The sequence below is a fragment of the Felis catus genome, chromosome X (assembly GCF_018350175.1).
Source record: "Felis catus isolate Fca126 chromosome X, F.catus_Fca126_mat1.0, whole genome shotgun sequence".
NCBI classification, from domain to species: Eukaryota; Metazoa; Chordata; class Mammalia; order Carnivora; family Felidae; genus Felis; species Felis catus.
Genome location: NC_058386.1, coordinates 33,580,679 through 33,597,711, shown reverse-complemented (window position 1 = coordinate 33,597,711; position 17,033 = coordinate 33,580,679). Strand labels below are relative to the sequence as shown.

General features: G+C 41.5%; 1 protein-coding gene across 2 annotated transcripts in view; it reads right to left on the bottom strand.

Annotated features, from left to right (window-relative positions):
* Positions 1–17,033, bottom strand: part of SYTL5 (synaptotagmin like 5) — a 308,338-nt gene that overhangs the window by 13,750 nt on the left and 277,555 nt on the right. Inside the window, exons 11-15 of one of the 2 annotated variants that reach the window (XM_045050606.1) lie at positions 14,542–14,634; positions 13,868–13,933; positions 10,583–10,761; positions 8,691–8,790; positions 5,868–6,029 (exon numbers count right to left, since the gene is read on the bottom strand). In XM_045050606.1, the coding sequence (XP_044906541.1) occupies positions 5,868–6,029; positions 8,691–8,790; positions 10,583–10,761; positions 13,868–13,933; positions 14,542–14,634 (600 nt within the window). The remainder of the gene's footprint in view (positions 1–5,867; positions 6,030–8,690; positions 8,791–10,582; positions 10,762–13,867; positions 13,934–14,541; positions 14,635–17,033) is intronic. The other variant, XM_045050607.1, reaches the window with a different exon arrangement.

Sequence of the window (17,033 nt, the reverse complement as noted above, 5' to 3'; positions counted from 1 at the left end):
ACCTTCTTGTAGTAATGCTTTTAAGGCACTTTGCTGAGTGCTATAGGGACACATAAGACACAGACCTTGCTTTCTATGAGTTTTCACTCTATCCAGGAGACATATATTCAACAGAAGCTCTATTAATCTGCCCTTATTTAACTGATTCATCAGATTAATGTTCTCCATTCCCAATGAAGAGCAGATCCTCTATACAAAGACCATGCATGCCTACTTCTATCAGCTGAACTGTGCTCATCAAAAGCTAGGTGAATTAGTCTCCCAGGCTCTTTATGCCAGGCATGTTTGTGGTTCTAATTATATAAGTTAATATCAATAAACTAAAGAGAAGAAAAAGACAACTACTACTATAAAAATTAAGCTGAATATTTTTAATTTTTAAAAAATATTTATTTATTTTTGAGAGAGACAGAGTATGAGCAGGGGAGAGGCAGAGAGAGAGAGAGACACAGAATCTGAAGCAAGCTCCAGGCTCTGAGCTAGCAGCACAGAGCCCGGTGTGGGGCTCAAACTCACAGACTGCGAGATCATGACTTGAGCTGAAGTCGGACGCTTAACTGACTGAGCCGCCCAGGCGCCCCAAAATTAAGCCGAACACTTCTGAAGACCTAAGTATTTGAAAACAAATTTGCTATTGGGTTATGTTTGGGCTCAAAGCTGTAAAAGATTAGAAAACAATCATGAGGGGCACTGGGTGGCTCAATAGGTTGAGCGTTGGACTCTTGATTTTGGCTGGAGTCATGATCCCAGGGTCATTAGGTGTGATTAGAGGTGTGTGTGAAGGGAGGTTGTGGCAAGGAGGATGGAAACAAGGTGTCTACTCTGGGTTGCCTGGAAGACTTTAAGACACAACTTTATCTTAGAGTGTTTTATTAGGAAAGGGAGTGGAGAAGTGGGACCACAAAATGAAGACAGACTTAAGAAGGCTGTGATATCAGGCAAAGTTTTATATGGTGAGCAACTTGCTCAGTTCCACAGGGGAGCTTTGGAGACAAGACAGATCACATGTCAGAGCTGTCTCAACCAGAGACAAGGGAATCAGAGTGTTTATTATGTATGTTCCTTCACCCATCACTTACTGATCAAGGGCTCTGCCCTCAACCTCCAGGAAACTTACTCAGGCTGCTCTGGCTTTCCGCTCCCACAGACCAAGACCACATCAGCAGCTTAAGGGCTGGCTCCTCGCCTACAAAGACTGGCAGGTGTTGGCTTATGTGAATGAAAGCCATGGGGAACCACATATGCATGAATGTGGGGGTATAGGTAGAGCACTGGCATCCTCCTCTGTTACAGAAGGCTGGGCCATATCAAGGGGCCCCTAAGTACCAGGGTGATGGGTTAGGATTTATTCAAACCATATCCATAAGCAGTTGGGAACCAGTGAAGGCAGCGGACCAAGCAGAGGAGTGGCGTCATCAGGTAACACCTGTTATCGTCTGTGTTTTGAAAAGAGAGAGAGATCCACATTCCATCAGAGTTGAAAGCGGAGTTTCTAGTACATTTATAGGTGTAAGGTGGTGGTAATGAATTATGGACAAGTGTCTGCCCAAACTGCCAAATACAGAGAGAGCCTTTTAGCTAGGTAATAATTTCACAGGAACTTACATTTACTCTCTGCCTGAAGGCAGAACAGAGAAGATTTCCTTGGAAAACACTTGAGCTTGCTGTTGGTTTTCAAAGCTCCTTGTTTTTATAATAGCACCTTCTGGGAAGACATGAAAGGCAATTCATACTGACAAACACTTCTTGTCTAACTACCTAACATGCCTTTCAGAAAGATAATGAGTTACAGCTAATAAACAAGCTCATGTCATGCAGTGAAATAGAAGTTATACTGTGAAACTTCTTTACAGTACGCGTGACATCTTGAGCTCTTTCTCTGTCTGCACCAGCCTCCTCACCGGCTTAGTGCTGTAAGACCTAGCAAAGACAAAGGCAGGTGGCAAGGGACTTTCACTAACACAGAGTCAATAAGAAATAAGGCACTCTGTCCTTCCAGTATTCCCACTGCAAAAGGATGTCAGTATTTCCAAATGCTTTAAAGGACTATTACTTCTGATCCTCTATCACTAAAGAAATTGGTTCTCTGCAGCTTACACTTTACCTCCTCAGCTGGATAATCTACAAGAAAACATCAAGACTCTGGGCTGCTCATCCTGTAGGTACAGCTGATGAAGTGACTACTGCCTTGAAGTGTCTGAGACAGGAGACTGAAAATGAAGTGACATCTCTCATAGCTGTAACTACAGAGCCCACACAGAGCCCAGCTCCTCCTGAGGACAGGCCACTAAGGGACAGGAGGCAGTGTACAGAGTTATGGTGCACCTGCCCTCCCCGTTTCTGGAAGGCATGGCACCTAAGCGAGGCCGAATCTGCGGGCTTTCCTCTATGCGTGTCAGAGACACTTATATGTATCCATAGGTGTCATCTATTTCTTTGCAGAGAAAGATGATCTGGATTAGAGACGTGAACTATATTGAGTTCCCCAGATGCTGACTCTGAAGTGAACATTCTTATGCATGTGACTTCTTAAGAATTGCTCCCAGAGTGCCGATTCGATGAGGCACATGCACCCCAATGTTTATAGCAGCACTGTGACCCTAACTATGGAAAGAGCCTAAATGTCCATTGACTGATAAATGGATAAAGAAGATGGGGTGTGTGTGTGTGTGTATATATATGTGTGTACACACACACACACACACACACACACACACAGTGGAATATTACTCGGTGATCAAAAAGAATGAAATCTTGCCATTTGCAAGAACATGGATGGAACTAGAATGTATTATGCTAAGCGAAATAAGTCAGAGAAAGACAAATATCATATGATTTCATTCATATGTGGAATTTAAGATACAAAACAGATACACATAAGGGAAGGGAAGCAAAAATAAGATAAAAACAGAGAGGGAGACAAACATAAGAGACTCTTAAATACAGAGGACAAACTGAGGGTTGCTGGCGGGGTGTTGGGCAGGGAGAAGGCTAAAGGGGTGAGGGGCATTAAGGAAGGCACTTGTTGGGATGAGTACTAGGGGCTATATGCAAGTGATGAATCACTAAATTCTATTCCTGAAATGATTATTACACTCTATGTTAACTCGGATTTAAATTTAAAAAATAAAAAATAAAAATAAAGCACTCAACAAAAGAATTGCTCCCAGGATAGACCAGCCAAGGGGCGATGGGAAAAAGGTCAGGGAAGCAGAGGAAGCCAGGCAAGGGCATAGCCTGATCCGGCAGCAAAGCTGTAGAGTCTAAGTAATGCCTTGGGGCACCACTCCTTTTGCTCCCCCCCCCCCCCCCCCCCCGCTCTCAGGGAATTAACTGTGCTTTCAGACTCCCACATCTATTAGTTATTGGTAAAGGGTTGCTTTGTGGCAGGGCGTATGTAAGCTCCTAGGAGCTTCTGGCTCTCTGCTCACGTGAGAAAAAGCTACAGCAGCCTGAGGAGAGGCTTCTAAACAGAGACTCAGGTGAAAGCTGTTGGAGACAAAACTCCTAACAGTCATGGTGAAAGGAATCCAAGGTGACCTGGTAGAGGACTGAGGAGTCAGAGCTCCTTTCTCTGGAAAGACATTAAATGCAATCAGAACTTTTGAGCAGGCTCAGAGAACTACTTCTCCCTTACGATAGAAAGTGAAATCACTCGGTGGTAATGTGAAGGTGATTGCCATGGAAAGTGGTTGGTCCCTGAGCACAGAGGATGCCTGGGAGAGCTCAGATAGCGCCCCAGTGCACATCCTTCAACCATTTCCAGGCAACTGTCTGGAAGCCTCCAAGTTGTTTTCCAAATAGCCCCTCTGTGTTTTCACGTTAAATTTATGACAGACAATTTTATGTATTGAAATGAATGTTACTTGTCCTTCATCTGTGTCCTGCATCACATAATGTCTCGAACATTTTCTAACTTAAGAGTCTATGATGCTCACCCATTATGCACAAAAGGAAGACAGTGATAGGAGACTGTGAAGTCAGATTAAGTGCTATCCTTTATTGTAGGGCTTGTCATTCAATTCCAAGAGACTTAGTATTGTAATGACCAAATATTTCCCCTAGTTCATGTCAGGGGAATGCTAATTCTACTGTGGACTTATTTCTTGTTAATATTGCACTTCCTATTTTTATCCTATTTATGTGAGTCATGGGCTTGCAGTTATTTTAAGGACTTTTATTATATTTTATTATCACTTTTACCCCAGCCCAAATATACTTCCCGAAGATTTTCCATGAATTATTCACACCAAGCTTAAGGTCTACAATTATAAAACTCCACCAGAAAGCTGTATGTAACTTCTGAGCCTCAATCTCCACACATAACAAGGAAATAATGACACTTATCTCACAATGTTTGTTGCACCTTTAGCTGTGAACAGCGCTGCTATTGATGATGATCAATGCATGTTTTGCTGTCTAGCATCCACTCACCCACCATTCCTTTAGATTTCCTTTGGGGCAATACCACCTTCAGGACCAGAGTATGTTCTGATCGTCTTAAGTCAGCTGAGGTACCCCACCTCCCCGGCTGGCCACAGCAATTAGCTTAGGATGGGCAACTGATGTAATGAGAATGAGAACCAGGCCCAGGGCACTGGTTGGACTGCTGGAGGAGTAGGAAATCTTTCTTCTCCTGGACAGTGTGGTGCAAGCATGAGAGGCTTCCAGGTGTTGTAGTGGCCAAGAGAAGCATACTGGAACCAGTGAGGGAAGCCAACTGCATGAGGTCTAAAAATGAAGCCGACAGACAGAAGAGAGACCAAGAGTGTCCAGGGCCTTGATAAGATTTGAGCATCTGGATCAAGCCATGCTTGATAATCACTGGCCAATAATTTCCTTTTATTTTTCGAGCAGTATGAGCTGGGGTTTCTGTCACTTGCAACATAGGGACTATAATGTAACATAAATACTACCTAGCATTGACTGAGAGCTTAAAATGTGCCTGACGCAGTACTGTGAGCATCATATAGAGCGCTTCTTCAAGCCTCACAACGTCCCAGTAAGATATATCCAATTATTGTATCACAAATGAGAACACCAAAGCCTGGGAAGTTAAATAATTTGCCTAAGGTCACACAGACAGTCACGAAGCCAGGACTGAACCCAGAAAGTCTGATTTGAGTCTACTATCTTTACCATCATGTTCTTTTTGCCTGTCTGTATATAAAGAACAATCTTTGGTTACATAAATGTGACCTTTTTTTTTAAATCTCACTTTTGACTTAAAAAAGTACTGTAGAGAGACTCCGTTGCATAGAGTGAATCCAAGGTACTGCTGGTCTAGTTCAGAACATGCTATATTGCACTTAATTTCTAGAATCAGCTTTAAGATGGCTTTTCCAAATATAACTCAAGACCTAGGTTATGAATCTCAAAAGTGGGAATGTAGAAAACCAGATACTTTAGCTACTGGTTACTTCCTTATGTGAGCCAAGGCAAGATCACTCCTGCTTCGGTCTGTCTGAATAGTGGAGAATCAGGAATAGAGAGAATGCTTTGATACCGATTGGCTCTATGGATCTGTTTTTGCTTATGGGAAATCGAGTACTTTCTATTATGATAGGATCACATAATGCGTTCCTTTTGTTTATCCATGGAGACCTTCAAATGATGAATACGTTTTTAGCAAGTCAAATTAATAATATACACGACGATGTGACTTGCATTATACAGTCTGTATTAAAGGAGGAGTTCCAAGGAACAGATTTATGTTTATTTTATTATTCCAAAATTAGCTGCACTAATCTGTTCAGATTATCACTTGAATATTAGAAGTCTTCAGATTCTTTAGGCCTATGACATCAATTTTGTTCATAACTTGTCTCACTGCAAAACTGTTTAATTAATCTGGAAGCATTTCCTACCTTGGGCTGAAGCACAAACCACTCATCACTTGGATTTTCAAAATTCCATGAGTCAAAAGGAATCTCCACCTCCCCAAGGAAGCTGTTACGTCCAAATCGATCATAATGCCAGACTGAGAGCTGCAGAGTTCTTGTTTCCAGCTGGGTATGGCTGATGGTGTACTGCAAATGAGATTCACAACATCACATTCCACATGGAGGGCTCTGCCCAATTCTACAACGGGCTGAAATGTATTTCCACCATCTTTTGGATATGCATTATGAACCTTATAATATGAACAACATTATATATAATGCATACACAATATGCATTATAACGTTATAATATGAACAACAAACACAAAAACTTTATTTTTCTTTGTTTACGCTACAACTGGGGTTCTATTCCATAAACTGATTTTGTGTTAGACCTCGCGCTGAAAGATATTTCAGCAAATCATTGAGGACAAAGTCAGTAAACTTCAAATATATTAGTAAGTGATGAAGCTTGTCTCCTTTCCAGTTTTACTTGGGTTTCATTTGCTAATCATTTTTCCAACATCTACTCTGTAAGCTTAAGGTTTGATATATCAACTCTCCAACTTTTTTTTTTAATGTTTATTTATTTTTGAGAGAGAGAGAGAGAGAGAGAGAGAGAGAGCGTGAGCCAGAGAACACACTAGCAGGGGAGGGACAGAGATGGAGAGGGAGACACAGAATCCGAAGTAGGCTCCAGGCTCTGAGCTGTCAGCATAGAGCCCGACAAGGGACTCAAACTCATGAACCGTGACATCATGACCTGAGCCGAAGTCAGACACTCGACCAATGGAGCCACTCAGGTGCCCTCCAACTTCTTTGATTTTATTCATAATGAGAACCCCCAAATCCAGAAAAGTGTTGTCAGTGAGTGTGGGGAATAAGCTTAGGAATTCCCTGAGCTTGCACTGATGGATTAAGGAGGCATAAAGAATTAGAAAGTCATAGGATGGACACACCCAAGTTTGGGGAAACAAGATTAGGTAAACAGGGCAAAGTCCCCCAGTATAGGACAAAGATAGAGGAATAGAAAGGCCTCAGGATGAAAGCATGAAACTGAAGTAAACAAGATTAGGAATTCAGGGTGGACACGCCCCTCAACTTAGTACAACAGCAGAAAGCTGCTTTCACAGGAAGGAAGGACCAAAATAAGTAAACAGGTAAACAGGACTTTAGACCCCAGCAGGGCAAAGTTGCCAAGAGTGGAGCTAATTAGCAAAAGAAAGTTGCCTTGCTGGCCCTGAGGTAGCATGCTCGGTCTTTCTTGCGCCCTAGGCCAGTTTAGGTAAACAGGTGGGGCCTCATGTATGCTATAAACAACCTTATGCCCAGCACCAGAATTTTGTTTTGTATTGACCCAAACCCCTAACACCACATATCTTCAAAACCCCCTTGCCCCCATGCCCGTGAGTTAACGTTCACAGTTTCATTGTCTCTTTGTGCACACCCGTCAGGCTTATAAGCCTTCCTTTTTTTTTTTTATTTTCAATTTTATTTTATTTTATTTTTTTAATTTACATCCAAATTAGTTAGCATATAAGCCTTCTGATCCTAATAAAAACGGAGCAAGGACCCTTACTCTGGGCACTTTTCTCCTCTGGGACATTAGCCTCTCTCACATTTCAATCCTGCATCTGCTCTCTTGCTGGACAAGAGAGAACTACAGACCCAGAGTCTACAATAAGTGAGAAACTTGCAAACACCAAACTCCATAAAGGGTAGCATAAGCGCAGGAATAAATAGACAAATATGTAGACTGAGCAGAAAGAAAATATTGCTGGGGTAGCTTTTCTTTTTCCAGCAGAACATTATCCACTGACTCATGCCTACACACCCTCAAATCTCCTGCTTGCAACTACCACCTGAGACACACTTCAGACCTCTTCTTGATCTTGGATTTACATCCTTACCTGTCCTTACTTTTCCTGACATGATTAACCTTGGCTTCCTGCTTCCTGAATTTGCCAGGTCACTCTATCTATTCTGCTTGGGCTCAGCTTTGCTATCCTATTATGGCCACTGGATTCACCCCCTGCCTATATTCATTCGTTCTCATTTTCACTATCTTCATATTGGCTCCTGCTTCTAAACGTGACCCCACTGATGGATGTTCCCCTTCACCAATTTCCCGCTATGGTGGACTCTGACTCCATCACTCTGGGCACAAGGTCGATAAGTTTCCCTGCAACTAGCAATAACTTCTACATTCCAGTCTCCTCAGATCGTTCTTACCAGGCTAGATTGGCCCAGGGTGAGAGAAGGGGTTGTCACACAGAAGCCCATGGGGAAAAGTAATGTCTCTAGGATTGGAGACTAGCCAAATCCAACCTTGCATCTCCACTGTTCATTACCCACAAGCCTAAATTTAGCCAAGTTCTGAAAGCTCACAAGAAACAGTACATATTCATGCTGTGCTAGCAGAACAATGAGTGTGTACAAAGTGACTTCCTGAGTTAGTGTCAAAATTGTGACAAACTCCTCTTAAGGGGAACTAGAAAAAAAATAGCTCTCCCAAGTGTGAAACGTCTTTTAGACAAGATGCACCAGCTCAAATCTAATTTCATCGGATCATATTTACTTAAGGTGTAACTTTAGCAGCAGCAGAGAAATAAGCAGAGGAAGAGCGATTTACAGTTGTTCTCTTCCAAGAACTGTCAGGAAAGCCAAGGGTATTACACTAATTTATTCACATTCGACTTTTCTAAGAGATATTTACGCCTGGACATGCAAATCCTCCAAAGTTACTTTTAAACCCAATGAGGGTGTGAACAGTATCGCCTGAGTTAATATGAGAGCGCACGTACTTACCTTTAATGTCTCGTTGAATTCTGGATTGGTGCCTGTTCTGATCTTGGTCTTGCGTTTATTGTTTCTGGACTTGTCAGGAAGAAGGTACGACTTGACATAACTGTAAACGATAACACATGAAAGTAATTATTGGGAAACTTTTACTGTGCAAGAAATAGGGGCTTCAGCGAATAAAAGAGGTGAAGGGAATAGGCCAGCACACATGAGAAACCCAAAGAGAATATAGTCTGCACAGCAGGACACCTTAAAATATAACTCTGGACCTTCAATAAGAGAAAAGTAGTATAGTGATAAATAGTGTGGGCTCTGGAGTCGATCCAACTAGGTCTGAATCACTCCATGCCTCACTGGTTTTGGTAAACTCAAGAAATTACTTAACCTCTCTGTGCCTCAGTGTCTTCATCTGGAAAACTGGGATAGTAACAGTAACTTATAGCATTCTAAGAATTAAATTGGTTGATACGTACAGGGAGCTGACATATTATACTACTCAATAAATGTCATCTATTTATAGGATCAATGGTCTCAGAAAATACCACAGGGTTGTATTCTTCTCCATTCAGATGTCAGGACTTAAGATGAGTGGAATCAATGGTGATGGGTAAATGAAGGAAAATGACGGAAAAGAACAAATAGGAAATCATAACCTGATGTCACAATAACAATTCTACCCAACACCTTGTGTTGAGCTATCCCAGGAGTCTCTTGGAGCGGGGGCATCCAAGTCAAGGCAGACTTAGAAATGTACAAGACTTCAATGTACAAGATGGTGAAGCACATCTACCAGAGCTCTAAATGACCTGTTTCCATGCTACTCTAAATGACTATATTGGTCCTGAAGCCCGCTGATAGTTAGCTGAGGAAGTAGGCAGACCAAACTATTCTCTGATCTTAAGACACTTGGAAACAGCTTCTTTGAGTTGTGTATTGAACCTAGGTCACCTATTATGAAGGAAAGGGGTAACATAACACGGCAGGCCTCAATGTGCTGTCCTTAGAAACACTTGCTTACAAGGTTAGCGGTTGGCTGGCGTCTGGAAACTTGGATTCCGGGAGGATTCTCATCACTTCCAGAACAGATAAAGGGGCTCACTGTGACTAAACTATGTGTAAAAATAATTTGGCTTATGCAGAACACCTGCTCTCCTTCTGGGACACTGGAATTTTGGTATGTGACCAGCTGAGTCTCTAAATGAGCTCCTCTGGTGGACAACATTGCACATATGCTGCCATAACTTGTTGCTGGGAAAATTAAGCACATCCTGTGTAACTCCAGTGGGAAAGGACACTTGGAGGTTTAAGCCTGGATTCTTTAGAACTTCACCACATATGCCTTTTTTCTTTGCTGATTATCACTACATGTGGAGTTCTGGGAGTCCTCTTAGTAAACCAGCAAACCTGGCAGTGATCTTGGGAAGCACTGACACATCTTTCATCTAGTTCCCTTCCAATGTGTCATGGTCCCCATCTGCCTCCCAGCTGATACCTGGAGTCCTGAGAGCCTCAAAATCGTCCTTTTGAGTCGTTCAAGTGGGTTAACAGCTTGGTGATTTTCTCTGGAGGTTCTCCCAGAACAGGACACTCACACATCCTGGGGTGTGCCCATGTGTCAGCCAACCTCTATCTCAAACAGCTGCCTCTGCGTAAACTACAAATGTGCCAGTCCTGAATCACGGTGACTAACAGCTTTTTAAAAACTCAGATAATCACGGACAAAATCATTCTATGTACACCTAAGAGAATATCTAGAAGTGTAGCACAGGAGAAAAGGGACAACCTCCTGAAAAGGCTCCGAATCAAGAGGAATGCTAAGAGTCTTCTGAAACAAAAACACACATACTGACAAAGGAAGCAGGGATTGAAAGAGTCTGAGGAATATGCTATATGCTTACGCATCCGTCCTCTGTTTCTTTTCATCTCCTATGGCCAGATTTCTGCAATTCTTGACAAAAATGTAGAGCCCGCCAGTTTTGTAGCAGTAGCTGATGTGAAGAAGGATTTCACCACTGACCTTCACGTTGCCATAGTCTCCTGTTTCACTGTAAACACTCATCATGCTGTTAAGGCTGGTCTGGAATAAACGAGATGAAGACAGGTGTCCAGTGTTATTCTCATTGTCTCCTCACAGAAGCCACCCCCTTCATTCAATTACAATTCTTATTCGTTATAATGAGCAGGAAGGTGTAGGGTGAGAGAAGAAAGCAAAAATCACTTGTTTTGTTTGTTTTTCTGGTATTGTATAAAGCCCAAGCCTGGGAAGGGACAAGAAGACTTAAGGAGCATTAGTAAGGAAGGCAGGAAACTTGCTGAGAAGGGAAGCATTGCCTTTCTGGGTGGCAAATAGCCTTTGTTTATTCACTTCTAATGAATACGGGGTCACTGAGGCATTTCCAATCCCACATCCTCTCCCGATTCATGTAGCTTTCACCTTTCTCACTGGTAGACTCAAGGTCAGTCTACTTCAAGGTCTAGAATGCACCCATCAGGACAAAGATAAGCTCATATATTCTGTGCTAGCAGGAGACACAAGGTTTCCTCTCTGACACCCCCAGAGAGCATCCCATCAGTCTCTGGGAAGCCGTAACTGCAGCTTTAACAAGGGCAGGCCAGAAGAACATCATATACCCTTGGCTGTTGTGAATTCCCTGAGCAGCTGTTGTGGTCACATGGGTAGTATGAGACCAGAACTTCGTAAACCTCTATAAAATAACAACCCACAAAATCGAAGAGTAAGCAAAAAAATTACATACCAGCCAACAAATAAAATAAAATGTGAGAGAAAAACAGTCCCAACCTACCAGAATGAATAAATGGCAAGGGACATATTTAAATTAAATGTAACAAAAGTATCCGTTAGTGCCCAAACTGTATCTTAGCAACACAACTGTCACAAGAGACCACTTGAAAGGCTTTCATGAGTGACCCAGTAGTTTCAAAAGCCCTGTCTGTGAACTGGTGGGAAGGATTATAGTAAGTACAAAGAGAGCCCAGGCTTCCCACTTTTCAGATATGCCTAACAAAAGTCATCATGTTCCTCTAGTTACTCAGAGTAGAGACCGATCAAAGAACAGGATGTGGGTGACGTGGCTAGCATCTCTTCTCAGCTGGAGTCTAGGGCTTAAGAATTCCATGATTACTTAAAAATGATAATTTCAAGAGAGCCAGTGAGTGATCTAATTTGTCTTGCCCAGTCCTAAAATGAAACAAATTTTTCATAATAACAGGTGGCTTTGAGCAGTGCTTTTCAAACTTTAATTGCACATAAATCACCTGGGGATCTCTGTCAAATGATGATTCGGGTCCAGTTAGTCCCCAGTGGGGTCTGAGAGTCTGCTTTTCTAACAAACGCCTAGGCCCACAGCTTCCAAAATGTGTACTGAGGCATCCCAGAGTACCACAGCACATGCACAGGGGCAGTACAGGATATTTTAAAGTTTCAAGGGAAACACAGCGACATCTATCAGACACGGTGCAAACTGTTTACGGTAGTTCACAATGTCAACATTAAATCACAATTTATTCTTTTCAGGTAAGTCCTAACGGTGTGAAGCTGAGTTTTTGACAGTTGCCGTGAAAAAAAAAAAGTGCTGCATAAAAATCAATGTGGAACAGGAAATAAAAGAGATGCTGTTCAATCAGAGTCCAAGATTTGACAAGTTGTGAAGTGCCCAACAGGCAACCACATCCCATTAGTAAGGAATAAGAGCTATTTAAGAGTGGAATAAAAATATTTTTCTTTCAATTTATGTGTATTATTGTTCCACCTGTCTACTAAGTGGTTAGCATAGCAGTGCTTATTAAGTTTTTTAACCTAACCGATGTGGAGAACAAAGGCAAAAGAAATCTAGAAAAAATTAAATTTTCCGTTTCAGCCCATTGACAAGTCTGAGACAGGCAGGGTGACTTTCCTCCAGGAACTCAACTGCCTTGATGCTAATACTTTGCTAGAGGCAAAAGGCAACCTTAGCTTGACATCAGCCTGACCTCCAGGACCCTGTAAGTCTCTAACATAAAAATCCCTTTGGAAACTTCCTTTATCTCTACCCACCGCTCCCCCTCTCCCTGCAAGATACATGTTAGCAATCATCCTCCAAGCATACGGCCCCCTGGTACACCCTTCAGATGAAGGGTCTCGTGACTAAGGTTTTACTAGACTATGTAAATACCCTTACCTTTCACAGCAACTAGCCCCTCAAGGTCCCGGAAATCTTGCTTCCAAATTCCTTAGAGGCTTATACTATCCCTCACCCCCTCCCACTTTGAAAGCATATAACCAGTCCACTCCTCACACCCCCAGTGCAGCTCTTTCTGCCCACAGAAAGCTCTTCCTGCCTGTCCCTGTGCTCTCACAAAACCACCTTTTTCCACCAAAGACATCTCAAGAATTCTTTCTTGGCTGTTCACTCCCAGACCGCAACATTTCACATCACTAACTACTCGATACATGGGTTGGTCAGGTGTTATTTTTGGCTCAGGAGTAGGATCAAAGAATCACTAGGGGTTCTGTGAATGGACAGTGTGAGAGTCTGCCCTAGGGGATGCAATGTTGCTGGTGCATAGACTATGCTTTGACTTTCAAGGGCTTCAAGAATACGCATCTACTCCCTGTTACAGAAGACGAAACTCTGGCCTCCAGAAATTACTGGCAGAGCCAAGGCAGGAAGCAAGATCTTCAGATTTTTAGTCTGAGGACCTCCCTACCATGCCTCCCCACTAAGTTGTGTCGACATCACATCCCTCAGTAGCCACATTTTCAAACAGGTCCTCAGTAAGCAGGGGGACCCTATAGATAGAAGAAAACGTAAGAACCCACAAATGCTGGAGCTTGGGAGAAATTAAGGCAATTTTGCTCCTAACCAACCGGTATGCTCTTAACCAAGTTAATGTGATTTAAAATAGAGATGTTCATTTCAAAGAGGTTTCGTAAATGGTAAATCATTTTGAATCATGTGTCTTTTGACTGGCACTCAGGTTCTCATGTTTAATGATCTTTTCTTCCCTTGGACTACTTGGATTCTGATAATGTTGTTTACCCTTTAAAGAGAAACTCTGGTTAATTACACACAAGGCAGGAAAAGATAAATGCTGGAAAATGTGCCCACCTTATCAGATTTCCAGGACCATGAAATTTGTGAAGTATGGTTGGAAAGAAGGCAAAGGAAAGACTGAAAACTCACAGTGTCTGAGTCAGCATCAGGGACATTCAGGTAGGTCCACTTCCTGTCAGAGCCTGCTGGAGAACTCTTTAAGAAAGTCGCCCAAAGGTCAAAAGGAAAAAGGGTATTAGAGCAACAGACAGAAATCAGAGAAGCAAAAAAAAAAAGACCTACAGGCATATACACATAGATGGATATGAGGACACGGGGGCTCCTAAAGCCTACTTCTCAAGCAAAGCCTTGAACATGAAAGTAAGAAGGGACTTTATTCTACAGGCAGTGAAAAGCTATGGACAGTGTCTGAGTAGGAGAGAAACCCGACTGGGTATGTATTTGAGGAAAACGACTAGCAGCAGCATGGTGGACGGTTGGGAAATTGAGAGAACGGGGGCAGGGAAATAAATGTATGCAGAGAACTATGATAGTTTATAGGTTTGAGGTGATGAGAGCCTGAACTGGGGAGGGAAGATGTTTTAAAAACTGGGCGAGGACCATGGAAGGAGAGGGAAGGAAAAACCCATACAAAATTAGACCAAAAAGTTTTCTGTGGCCAAAAGGCAAGCAGGTGATTATAATGACGTTTAACTCACTATCACACATATTCCCAAGAACATTCCTATCTCCTTTGAAAAGAAGTACAGAAAATCAACAAGAGAAAGAAGATACTTCCAGTCACAGGCTAGATAAATGCTTACGGTTGACAGGCCACTTGCTAGACTGTGGGTGTTTGCCGAAAACCGTGAGGACACTAAGTCATTAATGCCTTCCCCAGCGTCTTCCAAGGAGTCCTAAGGAAGGAGGAGAACATCGGTGCTTTAGTTTCTTTCTTTCCTAGAAAGAGTTTTCACTTCCAAAACCACTTTGTTTTAAAATACCTTGAACTATTAGATACAAATATCTATAAGTCACCTTATTCTGAGGTTTTTCTCTTTTGCTATCCATTCAACGTGAATTATTTCATCAGAGGATTGGGGTCTCCTTCCTACTGGTGCTTGTTTTATGAAAAGAACATGAAATTTAGAATCACACAAACCTGGGTGTTCAATTTCTACCTCCCTGATCTCTAAGCTTTGGGCAAGGTACTTAAATTATTTAACTAAAAAGAAAATGGGTTTATGCATGTGTGTATACTGTCAATATGGGGAAATAGATCTTAAAAATCTCTCCAACAGAATTAACTCTTTTAGACACTGGATTCTTGTCCAAAATTCCAGATTCTGCTTTTCTTCTCCTACATGATAAAGTGGTTTTTCCTTTGGTTAATCATGCAATGCATTTTTACAGTAAAAATTTGCAAGCAATATAGATAAATATAAATTAAACTCAGGACTCCCACTAATATCTTAATGATCAAGTTTCAATAGTTTTATGATATGTACACACACATGCCTACATACATAACCACACATAAGTGGAATATATCATGCATACTTTTTTTTACATGAACACCTTGCTTTTTTGCTTCTCCTCTCCTCCGTTTCCTCTCACCCCAGGTTAAACTAATATTTTATATATTCTATTCCATATCTCCTTATTTATGTGAAAAATCATATAAAATTGTGCACACAGAAATCTGAGCAGTCATACATAAGAATTTCCTTTAACCATGTTGTTATAAATTGATATATATATATATGTACACACACACATATATATATATATATACACATATATATATATAATTCTGTGCTTTAAACTCAAACAAATTCTAAAATATCACACATGGAGAAAAGTGCATCAAACATAATTGTACAGTATAATAATATTAAGTGATCGAGTAGAAGCCCCCTTTGTGCTCTTTCTCCTCTTTCTCCCATCTTTGAAATAATGTCTTAACTCTTATGGTAATCACATCCTTACTTTTATTTCTATTTTTGCTACCTAAGCATTCATTCCTAAACAATATGATATTGTTTTGCCTGTTTCTAAATTGTATGCAAATACAATTAAATGTAAGAGGCTCTTTTGGGTTTTGCCTCTTTGTCTCGACATTATAGTCTTTTAAGAGTCATCCAAATTGTTGCATAATGTTATCATTTGTTCATTTTTATTTATTAGTCAATGGTTTCATACCCCACACTTTATCCATTTTCTGTTGCTAAATGTTTGGGTTGTTTCCAGAGTTTTTTCTATCATTATCAAAGTTACTATGAATATTCTTTTTTGGTTATTTTTTTGAGAGAGAGAGAGAGAGACAAAGAGCAAGTAAGTAAGTGCGTGCACACGAGTGGGCGAGAGGCAGAGACCAAATCCCAAGCCCACTCTGTGTGCTGTCCCTGCAGAGCCCATAGCAGGGCTCCAACTCATGAACTCATTCATTGCCCACCCCGGTCTGCTCTGGCAATCACCAGTTTCTTCTCTGTACTTATAGGTCTAGTTCTGCTTTTTATTAGTTTATTCATTTGTTTTTTTTAACATTCCACATATAAGTGAAATCATATGGTATTTGTCTTTCTCTGACTTTTTTCACATAGAATTCTGCCCTCTAGGTCCATCTGTGTGTGTGTGTGTGTGTGTGTGCACGCACGTGTGTGTGTGTGTGTGTGTGTGTGTGTGTGTGTGTGTATATCTTTATCCACTCATCTATGGATGGATACTTAGGCTGCTTCAATATCTTGGATATTACAAATAATGCTACAATAAATGTAGGGGTGTGTATATCTTTTCAATTTACTTTTTTGTCTTACTTGGATAAGTACCCAGTAGTGGAATTACTGGATTATATGGAAAATTCCCTTGTTAATTTTTTAATTTTTTTAATGTTTATTTATTTTTGAGACAGAGAGAGACAGCATGAACGGGGGAGGGTCAGAGAGAGAGGGAGACACAGAATCTGAAGCAGGCTCCAGGCTCTGAGCTGTCAGCACAGAGCCTGACGCGGGGCTCGAACTCATGGACTGTGAGATCATGACCTGAGCCAAAGTCGGACGCTTAACCAACTGAGCCACCCAGGCGCCCCATCCCTTGTTAATTTTTTGAGGACCTTCTATACTGTTTTTCACAGAGGCTACATCAATTTGCATTCCCACCAACAGTGCATGAAGGGTCCTTTTTCTCCATATCCTCATCAACACTTGTTATTTCTTGTCTTTTTGATTCTAGCCATTCTGACGAGTGTAAAGTGACAGCTCATTGTGGTTTTAATTTGCATTTCTCTGATGATTAGTGATGCTAAGCATCTTTTCAA